This window comes from Corylus avellana, chromosome ca9 (assembly GCF_901000735.1).
Source record: "Corylus avellana chromosome ca9, CavTom2PMs-1.0".
Taxonomy (NCBI): domain Eukaryota; kingdom Viridiplantae; phylum Streptophyta; class Magnoliopsida; order Fagales; family Betulaceae; genus Corylus; species Corylus avellana.
Window position 1 is genome coordinate 19,028,006 of NC_081549.1, and position 21,926 is coordinate 19,049,931.

The 21,926-nt window shown below is 34.4% G+C and overlaps 1 protein-coding gene across 1 annotated transcript; it reads left to right on the forward strand.

The window, feature by feature from the left end:
* The first annotated feature begins 9,749 nt into the window (after positions 1-9,749).
* Positions 9,750-15,850, forward strand: LOC132162653 (uncharacterized). The gene is made up of 7 exons (XM_059572935.1): positions 9,750-9,934; positions 12,549-12,719; positions 12,871-13,002; positions 13,432-13,572; positions 13,796-13,924; positions 14,169-14,502; positions 15,381-15,850. Exons 1-7 carry the CDS (start codon positions 9,791-9,793, stop codon positions 15,629-15,631), a joined length of 1,302 nt encoding a protein of 433 aa, XP_059428918.1. The 5' UTR covers positions 9,750-9,790; the 3' UTR covers positions 15,632-15,850.
* Positions 15,851-21,926: the final 6,076 nt, after the last annotated feature.

Genomic DNA, 21,926 nt, shown 5'->3' on the forward strand with positions numbered 1-21,926 from the left:
TGGTGGTACTTTTCCTCGATCCGTTGAAGGTGTTGGCTTCATCATGCCATTCAAAGTCCTTGCACCCTCATCAGCAGGTGGTGTTACCTTTACTCGATTCGTTGAAGGTGTTGGTTTCATCATGCCATTCAAAGGCCTTGCACCCTCAGCAACATTGCTGCTAAAACAAATCAGCAGCAGCAGAAGGATCGCCATCATCTTCCTGAAGAACATGCTGAAAGAAGAATATTGTGTAGTTATAGTTTCCATTAATTACCAAGCCAGGGATACTGGGAGAGGTCTAGAGAATATATAGAGAGGCTTGCAGAAGAATATTGATGATTATGTATTTATAATAATCGATAAAGAACTAGACGCGGCGGAAGTAAAATTCCTGCAAAGATTCAAGAACCTTCCTTGAACCTTTAAATATAAGAAGTTTAGATGTTTTTGCGTATAGCAATTTCAGATATATGAATATGTGCGATGTGCGTGTGATTAACTTCAGACGTGTGTTATGCGTGTGATATATTGGAGACTAATAACCGAAGCTCAATTCCACACAATTTCACCATGTTCTTCTAGAAAACAAACAAACACGATTTCACCATGTAGCAAATAATAAGATAGATATTGTATAGTTATAATTATAAGTCCACTGCGTGGCAAATATGAGACCACCATGTTACAAATCATTCTCCCAATCATTTTTTAACTATCTCTTTCTGCAAATCTAATAGATCTACTATTGAATTTGAAGACTCATGTGGGTTCCTCAAAAATTGAAAAATAGATTCATCAATTCACTATACGGAGATGGTTGAGAGCAAAGGCGGAACTAGGATTTATGGAGTGGGAAGACGTTTTTTATTTTTATTTTTTTATATACATTAAGAAGACAGACTTAAATAAATACAAAAGCACATCGATATATATATATATATATAATCTCTGTGTATGTGTGTTTGTGCGTGCTTATATAAAATAAAAGTATTGAAGTCTTAAAATTAGTCTTATGATATCATAAACATACAATAGTATAAACAAATAGCAAAATAAACTAAACATGATTTATTGGATCCAAGAATAAGACACCTTTGAATATGTAGGGAAATTAAATAAATTGGGGTATTTGAATTTTTTTTTTTTTTGGAAGAGAGGGAAAAAAAAAATTAAAGAGGAACATAAATATTATTTTTAGGAGGAGGACGAATTTATAAATATGCATACTTTACAAAAGTAGAGTGTTTTTTGGACGTGTCCCTTTTGAATTTCTTCAAGGAGAATTTCATGTAAACCACCTCAAAGTAAGTTTCGATCTCTGTTTCGTATTGATTTTGGGTGATTGTGGTTGATGAAGCTAAAACCGATTTGGGTATTTGTTTTGGTGGTTTTAAGGGTTTAATTAGATGGGTATTTTATTAGATGATTTATAGAGATTGAGATTGTTAATGTTTGGGCTACTTTGGTGATTCTTGGATGTGTTGAATGGGTGCCATGATTTTGCTGGTTGGGAGGATGCTTATGGCCGAAATTGGTGATGGGTCATGATTTTGAATTGGAGTTTGATGTCTTTATTGATTCTGCTTGTATCTTGTTGTTATGGCCGAATTTCAGATTATGTCTAAATTTATTGGGTTGCTTGGAAATTGGGAGAGAATGATATGGGTGTTTCGGGTCTTGACCAAAATTGAGGATTAATGAGATTTGAGTGTTCGGTTGTCTCTGTTTTGATGGTGTTTGGGTTGAATGTTGATGAAGTTTGATTAGCATGGCCTATTTGAGTGTTTTGATTATGTTTTGAGGCAATCTTAGACCACATGAGGAGGTCAATGGACCATTGCACCAATTAGATATGACCTTGCATTATTTTACAAAAGTATGCCTTATATGTTTTGTTGAGCCCTATTATTTTAATTCATTTGTGAAAACCAACCCTGCATTCATGGATGGTTTGTAAACACGGTGATAAGATTGATTTTCAAATAAAGATGGGCTCGCATTATAAATGGTTAGTTTACTTGAACTTATTGAGTCGTAAACTCACACTTCTACTTGTAAAACTATAATGATTCTACAGATGTCATTGCAAAGGATCTGTACGTCTGATTAGACTTTTACCTTGAGTCTTGCGGGAGGCTTCTACTTTTGAAGAGCTATTTTGCTATAAGTTTGTTAGTTGTATTTATGACGCCTGTGACTCATTGTATTATGGATAACGTTTGTGACATCATAATGATGTATAATAGAAGCTCTAGTTATAATGATGTATTTATTAGCGAGTGTTGGTTATAAAAAAAAAAAAAAGTTTTATCACTGGTTTTCCGCTATCTTAGTAATAAAAAAATAGTAGTGTCACATGAAGATTTAGATAATTTCATTTACAGCTTGCCTAATAAAGCCAGGGTGCTACAAAATGGGAGATCATTTCCCATCCTCATCCATGTTTTAAATAAAAAATTTTTTTTAAAAAAAAAGAAAAAAAAAAAGTGAGAAAATATGGAGGAGAGAAATCTTGGTTTGTTTGTTAAAATTTTTGTTTTCTTCTCTTCTCAAAATATTAATAAACAACTCAAACAAAAACCAAATACATCTAGAAATACCAAAAAATAAAAAAAAACCCAAAACCAAAAAACAAAAAAAGTTTGTTTTCATTTATGTCACATAAAAACATTTTTTTTTTAAAACCAGGCCATGAATGCAATTAGTATAAAACAGTAGAATTATCATATCTATTTATAGTTGAATGTGGTCAGTAAAAAAAAATATATATACAATACGTATAAAATTAAAAAAAAAAAAAAAAATCATAATTGATTTAAATAATACACCTCATTTCACTCCAATTCCAATAGACTAATGTGGCATTGCTTATCAGCCATTGAATCAATCATTGTTCAAAAAAAAAAAAAAAAACTCTGCCAAGTGGGATAAGAGTATTTAATATTAATTTGGGAAAAGTTCATATACCTTCTCAAATTACCACCTAATTGATAATGTTTCTCCCAAACTTTCAAGAGAATAATTTCTATAAAGTCTTGGTACAAACTAAGGTTTTTGTGCGCTCCAATAAGAAGACGGCAAATCAGCGTGGAACACTATAATAAAAATAAACATAAACACCTAATTTATTTATTTATATTATTTATTTTTATATTTCTAAAATACCTAAAACAAAAATCTTCTAGAATAAACTTTTCATATTTTTCCTCCAACCCGTCATCGCCGCATCGGCCAACCCACGCTTTGCCGGAGATGACGCTGTCCAATATAGATAACACCGATACAAAGAACGCTGCCCCTCTCTCCTGTGCTCCCCCTCTCTGTGTCTCTCACCGGCAGCAAGAGAGAAGAAAAAGCTTATGCCGTGCCCCTCTCTCTCATACGCCACTGGCAGCAGAAAAATTAATAAAAAAGCTTATTATATATATAAGGGGTTGAGAGGCCCGGCCCAAGTCCATTCATGGGCTCTAAAGTGTAAGATCTTGAACGGATCGGGCTTTTGCTTGATCCGAGTCTTTATAAGAAAACAAAATATTGATTAAAAAATAAATCTCTTTATTTCATTTCAATTGAAAACAAACCAAAATTACATAATTGAAAGAATAATATGAATATATAAACATTTGAGATATTAATTGACAAGGCAATGTCCTTCAACGTCTTTTGGGTGGCAAGGATTTGGAGCAGAAGGTGGTACCTTTACCCGATTTGTTGCAGGTGTTGGCTTCATCATGCCATTCAAAGGCCTTGCGCCCTCAACAGGATTGCTACTAAAACAAATCAGCAACAGCAGAAGGATCGTCATCATCTTCATGAAGAACGTGAAGAGAAAGAAGAATATTGTGTAGTTATAGTTTCCATTTACCAAAGGATGGGAGAGGTTTAGAGATAGAATAGAGGCTAGCTTGTTGAAGAATATTGATAATGCTTTTGAATATTTATAATCGATGAAGAACTTGCGCGGAGAAAGTAAAATGCAAGAAATTACACGACCACAACCAGAATGAGTTACGTGTGAGATTGTCCTGCCAAAGCTGCAGAATTTGTATTGCAATTATACAGAGAGTACGTACGCAGATTCTTGGCAAGTCCTTGGTAAGTCCTTGGTAAGTGCAGGAGCTGCTATACTTTCACAGAAAGTGGAACCATAAAAAAAAAAAAAAAAAATCTAAGCATATTACGTACCCAATCGATCGTCTCCTTCCGACCCAAGAAATATTTTCCTTTAGTATGATATATGCAGAAAAAAAAATGTATATGAGCAAAAAAGAGTAAGGGACGTGCCTGATCAGCTTATTTTATTATATATATATATATACTTTGGGATTGAAAATTATAAATATAAGGGTAACTTTACTTTAAACCCCTGAATTACCAAACGATTTGAAAAGCTCCCAAACATTTAGAGTACATTGAGTGAATATAATATTGAGAACAATGGTTTATTTTTTGTTTATTTATTAGTTTTTTTCTCATTTTTCTGTCTTCTACAAAATATTAAAAAATAATATTTAAAGAAAGTAGAGAGTAAAATAAATAATATGTTGGAGTTTGTATTAAAAAAATAAGAATTAAAATATGTTGGAGTTTGCTAATTAAAATAGCGATTAGTGGCAGAGTAATTACTTGACATCTCCCAAAGGAAATTTCCTTTGGAATGGTTTGCATCTGCGGCTAATTTCTTCAAGAAGAATTTGAAGTCATCGTCCAAGAAAATTCGAAGAGTCAAGTTGCGCGCAGCATATGAAGGGAATCATCGAGGGTCCTTCTGCCATGCATGCATGCTTCGGTCCACATAATATCTCATAGTAATTATCTCCAAATTATGCAAATTAACTTATTAGATTTGAATAATATCATCCGAGAGGGCAACTTATTCAAGCAATCCAAAATCATGACCCTTCGTGGAATGGGAGATCGATCATTTCCCATCCTCACCCATGTTTTTTTTTTTTTAAAAAAAAAAAAATACAATATGTATAAAATTTTAGAAAAAAAATTAGAAAATAATCTTAATTGATTTACAACAAGAGAAATATTATATAATACACTTCATCTCAGTCCTATTCTAATGGATTGACGTGGCAGTATCTATATGCCATTGAATCAACCATTGTTAAAGAACAAAAAAAAAGTTGTAGGATAGGGGTAATATGAGGGTGTAGTATACAATATTAATTTTTGAGTAATGCTATTGCCTATTTAGTAGACTCTCATAAGATGAGGGTATAGTATACATCGGGATCTAATGGGGTCTCTAGATCTTTTTTATTTTATTTTTATTTTTAGAATTAGATCTTGCTTTCTCCATCAGTTCCGTCCATCCACGCTACCGCTCACCGTACTCGCCGGCCACCCCTTCTTGTTGCCGCCGGTCTTCATGCATCATTTTGCCGGTCAAGCGTTGGCATGTCAACGAAGTTGTCATTGGGGAATGGGGGTGTTTTTCACTTTTTTTATTTTTTTAAATTTTTTTATTCTGTATTTTCGTTTTTGCTTGTGAATAAGACAAGTCTGCTGTTGCTCTGGCTGGAATAGGTCTTTGATTTGTTGTTTTCTTAGGTTTTGCTTAAGAATAACGAAATGGTTTCTGGTAGGTCTTTTGTTTTCTTCTGGTTCTTTTCTGTGAGTAAACTATTGACTGATGATGAAGGAGTTATCAAGTTTATGGAAGAATTGTCATTGATGAAAGATACAGCGACCATATACGTGATTATTTGGTTTATACTACAGATCTATATACTGATTGTGTTGATGACATTTCTAAAGTATTGTTTTGTAATAGCCCTAAAGGCTATTGAGTACATATGTCATAGATAGTGTTGAGACTATAGAGTTTTCAACTTGTATCTTTAGCATTATATAATGGAGCATTTTGCTCCAGATTGATTTTATATCAATGAAAATGACTTGTTTGTTAAATAAATAAATCAATGTAAAAACTTAATTACATACCTCAAAATTTTCAAGAAAGGAAAATTATTTTCAGTAAAGTGATGTTTGTTACTTTTTTTTAAAATTAATTTTTTTTTTTAACAAACATTGCATAGCATTACAACCCCTCAAGGGGGGAAGAAAACAGAAGGTTGTTTGGGATCATTACAAGAGGAAGGGGGGGAGGGAGAAAAAAAATGGGAATGCAGCCTTAGTGAACTCTTGCCGCGACCCAATATGCCACATGATGGGTGCAGAAGTTAGCACGCACTTCTGTTGTTAGCACGCACTTCTGTTGATTTTCCTAGCCTCCCAAGATGAGGAAGCTGTAATAATGGATAAAGAGTCTGCAATGACTCTTTCTATATGCCAATCTTGAGTAATGGATGGAACTTGCAAAGCAGTGATGACATTCAGAGAATCCCCTTCTAAGGTGAAGTTTTTAAGCTACAAAGAAGCAGCTAGAGAGGCAGTTAGAAGGGCTGTTAGAGCTTCACTGAAATTGGGGTCACAACGAGGGCTAATTTGAGAACAAGCTTTGGTGATGGTCTCTGTGTGATCCCTGCAGACTGCTGCTTGAGCTGGTAATTGATCTTTGATAGCTGTGTCAAAGTTGATTTTGTAAGCACCTTTGATAGGAAGAGACCAGGATTCGATCACAGGCTCTTGAGAGGATTTCCAAGCTGCTGAATGAGCCAAGGCATTCTTTTTAATGGAATCAGTAAGCTTTGAAATGTCTGGAATGATGCCTTCATGCAAAGCCTTGTTTATGCTAAACCAGAGAAGATCACAGAGAACAATAGCATAAATTTGAAAAAGGTGCGACTCTGATTTGGGAATACCAAAAGTGAGGTAAGGGAGAATGATACCTTTGATCCAGCTTGGGAGACTAAGAGAATCCCAAGTTAAAGAGTCCAGGGGCCCTCCAGGCCACTCTAGCAAAGATACAATGGAAAGAGATGATGGAGAGAGTCTGTTTTAGAATTACAAAGAGGGCAAAGAGAATTCGAAGGGGAAATTTGAAAGATGGAACTAAGCCTAGCTTTAGAGGGGACAATGTCCCAAGCAATCTTCCACTGAAATAATTTCAGCCTGGCATTCAATTTAAGTTTCCAAATATTTGACTCAAGAGGAGAGGAGTTAGATGTAACTCTGGGGCCGCTAATCAAACGATAAGCAAAGCTAGAAGAAAATAAGCCATTAGAAGAAGGGGTTCAGAGGAACTCTAAGCAAGGAGAAGGGTTGATGATGATTGAGATTATGTGAAACTACAAAGTTGAGAACAGAAAATACTAGTTAGCAAGGGACTGTTAACTGTGGGCTGCTTTGTGGGTGGGTGAGAAGGGAAATACTATTTAGCAAGGGACTGTGGGCTGCTTTTGGGGAGTAATGATGATTAATGGTAAATGATTTTTTTTTTTTTTTTACATGTAATTGCACAAGCATTATATATGCAAATTGGCTTGAATTATTGCACAAGTTTCCCACCGCACAAGCCGCCTGACCCTCCCTCCTTAATGCATATGTTTCCTTCCCTATAACATATTAGTTAGGGGTATTTTTTGGTGAATCGTGAGGCTATAATTACTTTGATACTTTTCAAGTTTTTATCCATATAATTGATTTCCTTTCATAAAATGCACATTTGCCTTTTGAGTACACGCCACTATAATTACTTTTGATCGATCGACTCTTTAATAAGTTTGTCGACGATTCCGTAATGTGTAGTATTTAAAGTATGTTCACTTTTTCCATTTTGAGGGTGGGCGATCGATCAAAGTTAAAAGGCGAACTATAGCTAAGCTACTTAAATTAGCCTCTTCTAGACCTCCTATTACTCCGCCTATGGTTCTATTTATGTATAAAAAGTAGCATATTGCAGTGCAATTCCATATATATATATATATTTTTTTTTGGCATACAATATACTTGTTAAAAGGATTAGGGGGCATGAATAAACTGTTTAATGGTATGGATATGCCTTTTTGAATTAATTTTATACAAATACATAAGGTGGAGATCTTATATTGCTACTTGAAATACATATTTTGTTAATGTCTTTTTCGTAATTACCACCCTGAAAGGCCACCCCTAGAGACATTTGGGGTGGCTCGCGGGCAACCCCTTCCCCACGTGTGGCTGCCTGAAAATTTATTTATTTATTTATTTTTAAAAAAAAAAACAAAAAAGTTTTATGTGTGTTGGGTGAAAGTAGAATTTTTTTGAAGTTTTTGGATGTGGGTAGTTGTTTTAAATGCAAATTTTGGGCATCAATATTTTTAAATTTTGATACATTCTACTGTTTACACATCACTATTCACGCATGATTAGTGATGCGTGAACAGTAACACTATTCAGACATCACTATTTTATGAATAATGACGTTTGAAAAATAAAACAGTCAAAATTTAGTGACATTTTCTAAAAATGTCACTATTCAAATGTCATTAAACCCTCGAATTTTTGTAGTGAATTATTGCACAAATTTCCCATGCCACCGCACAAGCCGCCTAACCCTCCCTCCATAACGCATATGTTTCCTTCCCTATAACATATTAGTTAAGGGGTTTTTTGGTGAATCGTGAGGCTATAATTACTTTTATACTTTACAAGTTTTTATCCATATAATTGCTTTCTTTTCATAAAACGCACATTTGCCTTTTGAGTACACGCCACTATAATTACGTTTGATCGATCGACTCTTTAATAAGTTTGTCGACGATTCCATAACATATAATATTTAATGTATGTTCACTTTTTCTATTTTTAGGGCGGGCGATCGATCAAAGTTAAAAGGCAAACTATACCAAAGCTACTTAAATTAGCTTCTTCTCGACCTCCTATTGCTCCGCCTATGGTTCTATTTATGTATAAAAAGCAGCATATTGCAGTGCAATTCCATATGTTTTTTTTTTTTTTGGCATACAATATACTTGTTAAAAGGATTGGGGGCCATGAATAAACTGTTTAATGGTATGGATATGCCTTTTTGAATTAATTCTATACAAATACATAAGGTGGAGATCTTATATTGCTACTTGAAATACATATTTTGTTAATGTCTTTTTCGTAATTACCTTCTCTTCAAACAAATTAATTAATTAATTGTGGAGTAAATTGGTGCATGAATTCCTGTCATCATACATCTCTTCATTTAAAATCTGGCCTGTCCAGATAAGTCTTAGCATGCTTGCCAAGTTGCATTGTAGTCCAAAGTTGGTAAAACGTTGAAGTTTCATGTCGTGACTTGTGGCCCTCCACTAGCAAATGAGCTAGCCATCTCAACCTAACCATACAATTGTCACCCTGCATTAATAATGTCTGAGCCCTTTAATTAATCAACCTTTAATTACCCAAATATTTTAGTTAATTTCATATATATAAAATGAAACTTTGAGCAATAAACTATTTAATAAATCCTCAAAAATGAAATCAAATTCAAATAACATTCTTCTTACATGTATGTGTAATATTAATTCTTGAAATGGATAGCAATCTTCATTTTTAGCATATTTTCACTTGGGTGCTCAATCTGATTACACACACACACACATATATATCAGCTCCATTATTGCATATTTGCCATTTTTGCCATTTCATTAAAGACTGAATTTTGTTTAGGTAAGTACAGCATCAGTTAATTCAAATGGGTATAAACATAACGTATGACTTTTTTCAGACCCTGGCAAAACCCCCCTCCACCTTACTTCGCCACCTCGCCGACGTGCACGTGGCTTGCAGGCCTCTGCATGTAACTGGAAGAAAGATACTATATAGATAATTACACGAACACCCCCCTCCCCCTCTCACTCTCTCACTCACTCACTCTCTCTCTCTCTCTCAGTACTCTCTCTTTAATTTCTCTAGGGTGAAAATGGTGCTCATTTCTGAGAACATCACTGAAAATGACATGGCTGCGGCGCAAACCCTTGTGCCATTGGCCACAGAAAGTCGGGAGGATTGTGACTTGGAAAGGGGGCAACAGGATTTCATCACGTCTGACAGAAAAATGGATGGGGTAATTTTGTTTGCCCTAGTACTTTTGATCTTTTGAAACAGTTCGTACTTTGGAGCTAGCTTTTGCTTGATCTAATTCTTGGTGGGTTTATTCCCCTTTTTTTTTTTCTTTTTTTTTTTTTTCTTCTAGGAAGGGTTTGATATGTTGACAAATTTTCAGGATTGTGCATGCATCTTGTTTCAACATCAACATCAAAATTTAGAGCTTCACATGCATATAACTTGTGAGGCTGATCACCATAGTACTTGAAAATCATGAACATCATATATAAAGCAGTAATAGATGAGCTTTTAGAACTTTTGCCACCTACTTTGAAACCCTAAACATATAGATCAATATTAATGCTGCAAAACAATTCACTTTAGGTTAAGCCTAGCCTGGAGCTTCCTTCTATTAGAGCCCAATTGAAGTGATAGTTCTTGTCTATGAGTTCATGAGCAGGAAGAAAAAAAAAATTCAAAATTGCCTAAGAAGCATCAGTATTCATGCACAGTTTTTAACACTCTGTATACATATTAATTATATTGTTTGCCAAAGAGATTAGAGATGATTGTTAATATATTTTCAGTCATTAATTTATATATATATTGTCGAATATGCTTGGTAGGACGTGAACACACACAAAAAAAAAAAAAACTGTATGCTTGCTAGGTTTTAATATATACTTGATTTTAATTAGTTAAGTAACAAACTCTACTAATTGGTTTATAGATACAAAAGAGGTACTGCAGCCTGCAGGTCTTATTTTCATCAGTGTCTCCCAAAATTTTAAAATTCCATTTGATTTATTTGTTTTTCATGAGAGATATCCTTTAAAATAAATTTTTTAACCCTTGAAAATTCTTGAAAATAGGCTACTGAAGCTTGGTATTATAATTATTAATTACATTCATGTAGGTTTTTTTTTTTTTTTTTAGGATCTTAGGCTTGATTTCTTGTTGCAGGCCTATAATGTCTTACTAGCCATCATTTATTTTAGTTGGCGTGAGTTTTGGCCTTGAAACCCTCTATCTAATGTCATTAGCATTGACGAAAGGTCGTCACTGATAACATTTCTCAACAGAACAACTGCGATAACTTATTAGCCATGACCGGTAATCGTTAAAGTACATTAATAGTGATGATTTATTGACTTTTAGAATTTTAGCGACAACTACTTTTGGTTGTCACTAAAAACCAAATTTCTTGTAGTGCCTTATAATCGTTAGACGTTAACCGTTTGTCGATTTTGGTTCTTTAGCATTAACGACATAAGATCAATTCAACACAAGATAAGATCGTCGTCAGATACCGTTTACCGTTAATGAAATCATATTTGACATATATAATCTATTAGCATTAAATCATATTTATTAGTACACCTGCAATATCTTAATGGTTTGATTGATGAGAAGGTAATATGGTTTTTTCTTCATCATTTTTTCATACAATCAAGTGAATTAAGACTTATGAAATATAATACATGGCATTTAATCATTTACCATTATCCGAATCATTCATTGTCTCAACTGATCATATTGACATGTTAGTGCATCTGCATTTTTGCTCTCTTAATAATTGGAACCATCATTAATTTTTTCCTATCATTGAGTGACGACACTGACAAGTACTTGAGAACTTGTCATAATTGGAAAGACGTGTTAGCTAGTGTATATGCGAAATTCATATGGCAATCCACATTTTATGAAAATGAATGTCAATGAGGACTACTGTACATGTATGGCAGTTCATATTTGTAATAAAAGTTGTAGTAGGTTTATAAGTTGCACTTTACTTGCATTTTGTGTTCTTGGTCATAATTTGAAAGACATCTTAGAGTTGTATACTTTTTTGTGTTCTTAATAATCAATTGTACGGAGTACTGTTTACAATTTTTTTTTTTTTTTTTTTTTAAAATTAATTAATTTTATTTATTTATTTAAATTAATTAATTTTATTTTAGGAAATGAGTTAGGGAGCTTTTTATTTTTCTTTTCAATTTCATGTTTTTCTTTTCAATCGGTACATACATTAATATGGGTATAGTAGGAGGTTACATATATATGGGTAGTAAAAGCTGACGTTGGCACTATTCAATTCACACGTTGTCTTCTAAAATGTGACATTTGGGCTTAAAATATAGCATTGTAATGACAATTTCACTGTTCAAACGTCTCCAATTTTGAATCCAATCACTATGTTTAAGGGCATTTTGAAAATGTCGCTACATCAATAGTGACATTTTTTGCCACGTGTCACTATTTTAGCATTTTTTTTTGTAGTGTTCTTAAAGACTTGAATCAAAGTTTAGGGGTACAACACACGTCTAATGTTTCCATTTAAATGAAGTACCCTATTACATAAGCACAAGTTTGCTAATTATTAGACACCCCTTTACCCTTTTCATCTAACCCAATACATGTTTTTATGAGAAAGAGAGATATATTGAAATTAAATCTGAATTATTGAAAAAACAATAACTTTTCCATAAATAATAGATTGAATACATGGTTTAAAGTTAACAATACGAAATAAAGTATAGTTTTGATTGCCAACCGTAGGGCCACCAAATTACTACAATGGGCATTCATACAAATATTGTATATATATCATATATGCTACTCTCTCTCCCTAGGTCAAGATGTCACCCACCAATGAGAATAAGTCTCAAAACTCCACTGAGCTGGAGAACATCACGACCGGATGGGAGATACAGCCCTATGTTGAAAATCCAATTATGAAGCATTTTTGTCGACAGAGCATCAATGTTGAACTGATTTCCAAAGTCCTTAAACACCTGGTTACTGTAAGTTACTTGTTCTTCTTGCTTTATTAGCATAGTTAAGTTGATGTCGGTAGAACATGCAAGAGTTTTGTATAATTAATAAGTATATAAATTTCTTCACATTCTATATATGTATGCTAACAATTTCTTGTCTTTTATTAATTTGCAATAGCAATCAACATCACAGTTGAAACAAGTGTCGGCTTGGGAAACAAAACTTGGGACAACCAATGTAGTAGGAGAAATCTCAGTTTCCTTCAAACTTCCTGAATATTGTGCTATTGACATTGCAGAGGTGGACAAGGTAGATTCTACTTCAATTAGTTATATGTTAATTAAATGAATTTCACAAATTCATTAAAAAAATACATACATACATAACATACATAGTTATATATGTGTGTAGGTGGGTGGATGGTTGTATACACAAATTTAATCTCGCTTGCACAATAAATGGCAATACTACATAAAAAATGACGTTTCACTGTTCAAATGTCACTTTTCATGTAGTGAAGTGTAAATAGTACCAACGACACCATTGGTACTGTTTAGTATTTAATTCTCGACCTCATGTTTAGTGTTGTTTAGAAAGCGTCACTAAATGAATAATGACTTTTTTTTTTGGCATGCACTTAAAATGTCACTATTCACGCCTCACTGAATGGGTATTTTTTCACGATATATGTGTATTTATATTATTATTTTCTTAGCAATTTGATAACTTTGTTTGCAGATAATTAGGCGACCAATGCCCCAAGATGGGGACCTTAACAACGTCAATACCCAGAATGTCCCTCAATTTTCTTTTGCTCAGAGGCTAAACGGATGGAATATTGAGCGCCGACAACGCAGCAACGGAAAGTCATGCGACATGGTAATTTGATTGACTTCTTGTTCGAATCTCACTAAATTTTATTGGCATGTAATAATTTAGCATGCGTGTTCTTCAAGTGAGCAATTCAAATCAAGACATCTAAAATCCAACAATACCTTCTTCTTTTTTCATGAAGGATCATAAAAAAAATATAAAAAATAAAAAAATAAAAATTATAAAGTTAAATGTTTGTAATTTACTCACTGAAATATTTGATATGCAGTATTATCGTCATGAAAGCTCACACAGAACATTCCGGTCAACCGTTGAGGTTGTCAATTTTCTGCTCTATGAGGCTTATCCACCAAAGCAACAGAGGGCAAATAAGAGCAAATCGGAGGGAGATTATTTGGTGAGTCGCATATGCAACTACATGTTATTCCTTGATAAAATTGAATGTTGTTGATTATAATTAATATTTGTGCGTGTCACATTACTTGTATGTGAAAAAGATGATGTGTTTATATTGAATATGCTCTTTGTAAATGATATGAGGTATTTTGAGTAAATCCAATAATAAAAACCGTGCGAACTTTGCCAAAAACGGAAAATATAATACAATTTAGAACGAAGTGTTATAATTATAATATTTTCAGGAACAAAGATCTCAACATGGAAGAGGACTGCTGAAGAGGAAGATGGCATCTCCAATTTCTGGTGGAAGTAGCAGTAAATCAAAGGAGAAGATGTACGTGTTATCTGATGTTTGTGAAGAATACACGAATGCAACAGTGGAGGAACTTTTAGCTGCTGCATATTTGAACATTCTCAATTCTTCTTCAAACAGTAGCATGCAAGGTGGTAGTGAACCAGAGTTCTCATCTGACTATGTGGATCCAAAACAAGCACGCGAAATGGTTGAGGAATTTTTGGACACATCATATAACAATCTTCTTAATCACTTCAACGAGAAAGAAAATGCGCCACAAGGTAACTGCATTCTTGTTTATTACTTGAGACCAAGTTTTCCTATAAAAATAGTGGGTTTTAATGTTGTTCTGAGTATTGTTTTCAATCACTTTTAGAGTACTATTAGAGCATTCTTTGCAGTCTCACCAAAACAATTTTTTGATTATTTTGGTGAAGCAATTTGGTGAAAGTGGCTAAAATCTTCTATTTTCAGCCTCATTATTTTAACTCAAAATAAGTGGTGAGTGAAAAATAATACTCACTATTAATAGTGAGTATTATTTACTCACCAATTGAATAAAAAAAAAACAGTTTCTATCTCCTCCTTTAATAGTTAAAGAAATAATAAACAAATCTTTGAAAAAGAATATTTAAATGAAATAGTAAAAGGTGATTATTAAAATAGTGAGGCATTTGGGGGTGTTTTAAAGAAATGAGTAGTTAAAATAGAAAAAAATGTACTTTTAGTTATTTTGATGAGTAAAATTTGATGAAGTTGCTAACAATGCTCTTAGCAGCCTCACCAAAACCATTTTTTGGTTATTTTGGTGAGGCAATTTGGTGAAAAGGCTTAAACACCCGTCTTTTCAGCCTCACCAATTTGATGAAAAAAAAAAAATGGTAGTGAACAGTATTCACTATTTAATAGTGAGTAATGTTTACTTACCAATTGAATAAAAAATGGTTTCTCTCCCCCTTTAATAGTTAGAGAAATAATAAACAAATCTTAAAAAAAATAAAATTTAAATGGAATAGTAAAAGTTGATTGTTAAAATAGTGAGGCTGCTGGCAGTGCAATTAAAAAGTAAGTAGTTAAAATAGAAAAAAATGTATTTTTGGTTATTTTGGTGAGTAAAATTTGGTGAAACTGCTAATTAATAATGCTCTTATTATTGCAGAAAATAAGAAGGGGAAAGTGGATGAGCAGAAAGACAAAGGGCAAAGTGGTGTAAACCCTATACAAGAGCAAGCAAATGTTGCAGAAGTGCAAACTAATGTAGAAGAAGTTGAAGACAATCCTACTGAAGTGGAAGCCAATGCAGGTGCATTCTCAAGTTCTCCTTCTGCCTATACTGAACAATGTGATCTGATCAACCATATTCCACATGTTTCAGAGTGTGAGCTTGCATTTTTACTGGGTAATAATTAATGGGCAAAGCAGTGGGGATATCTTTTAGAGTGCACAAGTTAGAATTTTCTGATATGGGGAAAATCTTGCTTTGTTAATTTGAGTAGAAATATGTAATGGGATGTAATGTGAAGAAAGAAAATAGCAGAAGCGAAGAGAGAAAGAGACTGATGAAATGTTAGTGCTACATTTTGACTGTATTGAAGTATGTAATAAATTGTATTTCAATGTGATATTTATAGAGGGATTTAGGGTGGTGAACAACAGAACAAGAAATTTTATACTAAATACGGAAGAGAATAAACGCTACAAGTAAATAGAACAAAACCTAATTTAGAAAATATAAAAAAAGTATTCTAACATTCACTCTCAAAACTCATATATTGTGTAAACTTGAGTTTGGAAAACAAAGTGACCCGGCCAAAATGTACCTTAATTCTCTTTCCTTGAGAGACTAAACGGATGGAAAATCATGCGACCCGGTAATTTTAATAAATACTAATTAATGTTATAAAATGTTATAATTGTTATAAACTTTGTTCTAACTATGTTTATTCTTGAACCTAGAAACGTAATATGCAAGGAATTATGTAAGCAGAAGTTGCTTTAGATAAATTAGAGTGATCATATTGTTAATTTTAATGCATGATTAGGCGAAAATATAGTTGGTAATTAAAGGTCCTTCAATATCTGTCTTGGACGAAAAGATGGTGAAGGCTAAAAGTAGTGATGAGCACAAGGGAATTGAACGAAAGATGTGATGGATTTGCTTATAGAAGATTAAGTACTCGTTTGGTAAAAAAATTAAAAACGCTTTTAAGAGTCTAAAAAACTTAAAAATGACTAAAAAAACACTTTTGACAAAAGCTTAAAAATGAAGCTTTTGTCCAAAAGCTCTTTTTGACTTAAAAGCTTTATTTCTCAAACGCAATATTAAACATGCTCTAAAAGCTGAGGATGATTGAGCATGTCGTACTATTTGATACTTATTTATTTCTAAAAATTAAAAAAAAAAAAAATATTAGTGTAAAGTCTACATACCTCCCTCAAACTACCATTCAATTGACAAAATTTTCAAATTTTAAATTATGACAATATTCCCTCTAAACTATCAAAACATTGTCAATATCCTCCCAAGGCTAGCCAAAAAGATAAGGCACTATATATTTCTCAATAAGACAAATACTCCTATAAATTCAAAAAATATTTATAAAAAAATTAATTTTTTTTATAAACGAAAATTTTAATTTAAAAAAAAATGAATTTATTTAAAAAAAATGTTTTTTTTTTTTAAAAAAAAAAAAAAAATTATTTGAGAAACAAGAGATCTATTAAGAGAGAGAAAATCTTAACAGTTAGAGCACTAGCAGCAGCTTTCCAACCATTTTCCCTCAATTTAGGGAATAAGACCACTTTTTGATTCACTATAAAAAAAAACACTTCACAAAAGATATCCTAATTTTTCTCTATATCTATATGAATTAAGTACTATTTCTTTTTATTATTGCAACCAATGAGAGAGGAGAGAGGAGAGAGAATCAATTTTTTTATAATTTAATAGTGCATTGAGCATCTACAATGTTTTCCAATAGATTGGAAAACACTGTAAATGCCCTTTAATATTGGTATTTTTTGTGATATTTTTTAGATTTTTCTTAAACATAGGAAATGGAATGAGCTATAGGATTCTGCTGCTAGTGCTCTTCCATCCAATCACAAACTACAAGAAAGTTGCCCCTTTTTAATGGGGATTTACAGAGAAACAAAACCAACTTCATATATCCCTTTTCTACTCAATTTTACCAAATGAAAACTACAAAGAAACTAGCTACCTAGCTGCTAGCTCGAAACTGCGTAATAGAAAGGGGGAAGGAAAGTCTTATTGAGGGAAGTCTTATTTGCATGTTAGTCTTTCTTCCTTACGTTATCTCTTCTATTAGGAGGTGTGTGCGTGCTTTTGGGGAGCGTGAACTTCTCTCTGTTTTAAAAAATAAAAATAAAAACGAAAACTTTCAATTTTTATAAAAATATTTTTTGTTTTTAATTTTATTTTAATTTTACTAATGGTAGTTTTATCATTAGGGGACATTATCAATTAAATAGTAGTTTGAGGGTAAATGAACTTTCCTCAAAATTTACAAAGGATACATTACTTTATTTAAACCTTAAATCCCTCGAGTTGTGCCATTGCCCACAGAAAGGCATCACGAGGGTTATGACTTGGAAAGGGGGCAACCGAATTTAATCACGCTTAATTAGAAGAATGGATGGGGTAATTTTGTTCCCTTCCCCCTACTTTCTATCTTTTTGAAACAGTTTGTACTTTGAAGCTTCACTCGATTTGGCTTTTGCTAGCTTGATCTAATTCTTGGTGGGTTTATTTATTCCTCTTTTCTTTTTTCTTTTTCTTCTGTTTTTCGTTACTGTTATACATCTTCTACATCAAAATTTAGAGCTTCACATAGAATTACGTTTGAGGCTGATCGATCACCATAGTAGATGAGTTTTTACTACTTTAATTTGCCCCCTACTTTGAAACCCTAATCAATATTAATGCTGCAAAACAATTCACTTTAGGTTAACCGTAGCCTGGATCGAGCTTCATACACTACAAGAATCAAATTTTTTTGCAACGGACCATTAGTAACGTGTATATGGTGTTTACACGTTACTAAAGTGTAGTAACGTGTAAATGGTAACGTGTTTGACAGGTGGTGAAATTGGACGTAGCTACTGGAACTTTAGTAACGTGCCAGACTCTGACACGTTACCATTTGGTAACGTGTTAGGTTCTGACACGTTAAAAAAAATGGTAACGTGGTAACACGTTACAATTTGGTAACGTGTTGCCACGTTACTCTTTTGTAACGTGTTGCCACGTTACCATTTGGTAACGTGGCATACTAAGCCACGTTACCAAATGGTAACGTGGTGCCACGTTACCAAATGCTAACGTGGCACACTATGCCACGTCACCATTTGGTAACGTGGCACACTATGCCATGTTACCATTTGGTAACGTGGCACCACGTTACCAAATGCTAACGTGGCTTAGTATGCCACGTTACCAAATTTGACAGAGGAAAATTTTTTTTTTTTTTGAATTTTTTCGCTTGTTACCTAATATACAAAATCCAATATTTGACAATCCAAAATCCAATATTCGATCAATCCAACATCCACAATCCAAAATCCAATATTCGATCAATCCAACATCCACAATCCAAATCCAATAGCCACAATCCACAATCCAACATCAAGTATATATAGCCACAATCCAACATCAAATATAGTCGATCTACCACAATCCAACTACCATAATTAATCCAACACTAACCAAACACTACAACTAAGGTTATACACAAATACAAAATCCAAAAGCCTAACTGCAAATGTGCAACGTTATACAAATATACATGTAAGGTTATACACTACTCCGACCATAGCCGAGTGAACATCATGACCATTATCTCCCGACATCTCCGTACTAACTGCAAATAATAAAACAAGCAATCAATTAGTTAGTTAATTGACATTTGTGATATAATATTATCAACTCCTTATAGGTAAGCAATGTCCAAGTAAGTGAGAAAACAATCGAATAATTGTCACATACACAATATCGACATACATATTTGCACGACCTATGCATATATTTGCACGACATACATAAACACATATACATTTATTTAATGAGGCGTCTTCAACAAATATAAACTTACTAACTATGCAGATATAGTAAATTATTTTGAGTTAAATATATATATATATATATATACTTACGGGGTGCCTAAACGACGGGTATAATGTTAAGACAAACGAGACTTCTGTCCAACCGGCGTCTTGTGTTGGATTTCATTGTGATCATCGTCCTCAGCTTCTACTCTTACGTCATCTACACATGCATATTACGTTGCAATTATGTTATATACAATTGTGTTAGATACGACCAAATTTTATTTACCAAACAAAATTACTAGCCCTTAAAATGATATTCATCTCGTAAGATAATCGTGTTACTCAAATAGAAATAAAAAAAATATATTGTTACCTGATCGACTATCAACTGAGGATCTCGCAATCACTCGGGCTGGTGACTCTGCATCTTGCAGATTCCTGATCGTCGTCACCTCCGGCTCCGACCCCACACGTCTCGACCCCTCAAGGCTACGAATCCGCTCCTCATGCGCCGCCATCTGAGCAGCCATCTGCTGAGTCACCCGCGCGGTCACCGCCGCAGTAATCTCCTCACTCTGCTGCGCTAGCCTCGCATCCATTTGCTCTCTGTGCTTCTCCCCTCTCGGCTTCAATGGCTCTTTCGAATTCTTCACGCGAGACCATTGGACCACCACGGTTCTGCGACCGTGTTTGGGATGGTGTATAATATGAGTGGATCGTGCCGCGCGCAGGCAAAATATTCTTACTTACCCCTCGGACACGACCTGCATACTCAGGCTTATTGTCGTGCGCCTGAGCATAAGCATCATCCGGTGTCCACCTTATCGTCCCATGTGGCCCTTCTACCTGTTCCGCAGGGTCATTCTCCAATAACTCTTCCATTCGAGCCTGTACACGATCATTGTTATATATATAATTTTGAAGACTCAATAAGTTAATTAATACATAAATAAACATTCATAAGAAGGTGTCTGCTACTTACAATCCTCGCTGGGACTACCGGATTTGGGCAGCTACCATCTGCCTTTTTATGGCTCTTGATATAAGTTTTCGCTCGCGTAGGAGACTTGCCCGTACTAAGCATCTGCAATAAGTTCAAACCACCAATGAAATATATGTTATATATATATATATATATATATATATATATATATATAGTACGAAATATATGAAATATATAAATATGTTATGGTCAGTTAGAATAATACTTCCTCATGTGCCAGCCTTGCAAGGCTCTTCGAGCCGATGTAGTGTGGTATTTGATTTTGTGCTCGTATCTCTTTCATGTGCGCACAGAAAGCCTACGAACACAACATATGTACGTTATTAATAACTAAACCATCGAACAATTTTAACTAACAAAACACAAATATTTTGAAGTGACTTACTTGATAAGCGGGATCGCACCATTTTCCCAACAATATTTCAACGTCTGCGGGGTTGTACTTTGAAATGGTCTGGGCCATCCTTGCCGACACTGTCCCAGGAGTGTCGTCGCTCTGAATCCTGAGCTTCTTTCTTAACTTGTGCCTCAAAAGCTTCTGCTTCTCGCCCATGTCCCTGAAAGCGTCCTTCTTAATTGCCGTCATATCCGACCCAGGCATGATGTAAAAGTAACGCTGCATCAATTAAAAACTAGGGTATTAAAACGCTTATTGCCTAAAATAAATTTAATATAGAAGTGGTACATATCATAAATTAATTAATAACACCTAATCTACACTTACCATCAAAGACTGAAACAAATCCTCCTTGCATTGTTCTGGTACATCATCCCAGTTGTCGGATAGCCTAATAAAGGTCCCGGCCTTGCACGCCTTGCCAGTCATCCGTCTAAACTTTTTGCCGCTTTGTCCTACAGGCTGCCACGCCCCATTATACTCCATAACGACCCTTTTTCCTTCGGAATGTCCCACAACTTATGCGAGTCACTTACGATCAACACTTCAAAGTTGTTCTCGCTATCTGCAATGATGAAGTATATATTAACACACAAATGATCACACATATATTATTTAAATTGATATAGTAATTAACTACATGTACCATCATGCGTAAATATGTGCATATTTAAGGTTCGGACTAGCATGCATACATACCTATCGTGCGAACCTCGTCAATCTCCAATGCAGGCCAAGCAGGGTCATTGTGCTGTTCATTGTCCGCGCCACCTGTACCATCATCCATGTCATTAGCGGCCTGTGCCTCAGTATCATCCACAGGTGTGCTGCTGTGTGGCGGCGGATCGAAATAGCCGTGCGGTAATAAACCCATTTGTGTGAATCTGGGTGGCGGGGATAGCATATGCGGGGATGCGTTTGAGTCGCGGGGATTAGGCTCATATCTCTGATACCCTAGCTGGGTAAGCCCCGTCGGACGGGATGGGTCAAGAAAAGCCGTGATATGATCAACCGAAGAGCCAGGAATGTCGTAGTCATAGTCGCCTCCCGCATGTGTATGCCCTTCCACATGTTGTGGAAGTATGGGTCGATACCCTGATTGCTGCTGAAGAAGCATAGCAGCTTCCTGCGCCTCACTATCGGTAAAGTCATGCTGCAATCTTGACCCAGAAGATTGTGCCCTCCGCCCTCTTGACTTCCCTCGAGCACTCATTCCAACCTGCAAAATACAGCACACA

Excerpts from the sequence above, each read along its gene's own strand:
- LOC132162653 (XM_059572935.1), top strand. The coding sequence starts at position 9,791 with ATGGTGCTCATTTCTGAGAACATCACTGAAAATGACATGGCTGCGGCG. Across the intron at positions 13,573-13,795 it reads ACGGAAAGTCATGCGACATG|TATTATCGTCATGAAAGCTC; the intron begins GTAATTTGATTG and ends TTTGATATGCAG. Across the intron at positions 14,503-15,380 it reads GAAAGAAAATGCGCCACAAG|AAAATAAGAAGGGGAAAGTG; the intron begins GTAACTGCATTC and ends TTATTATTGCAG.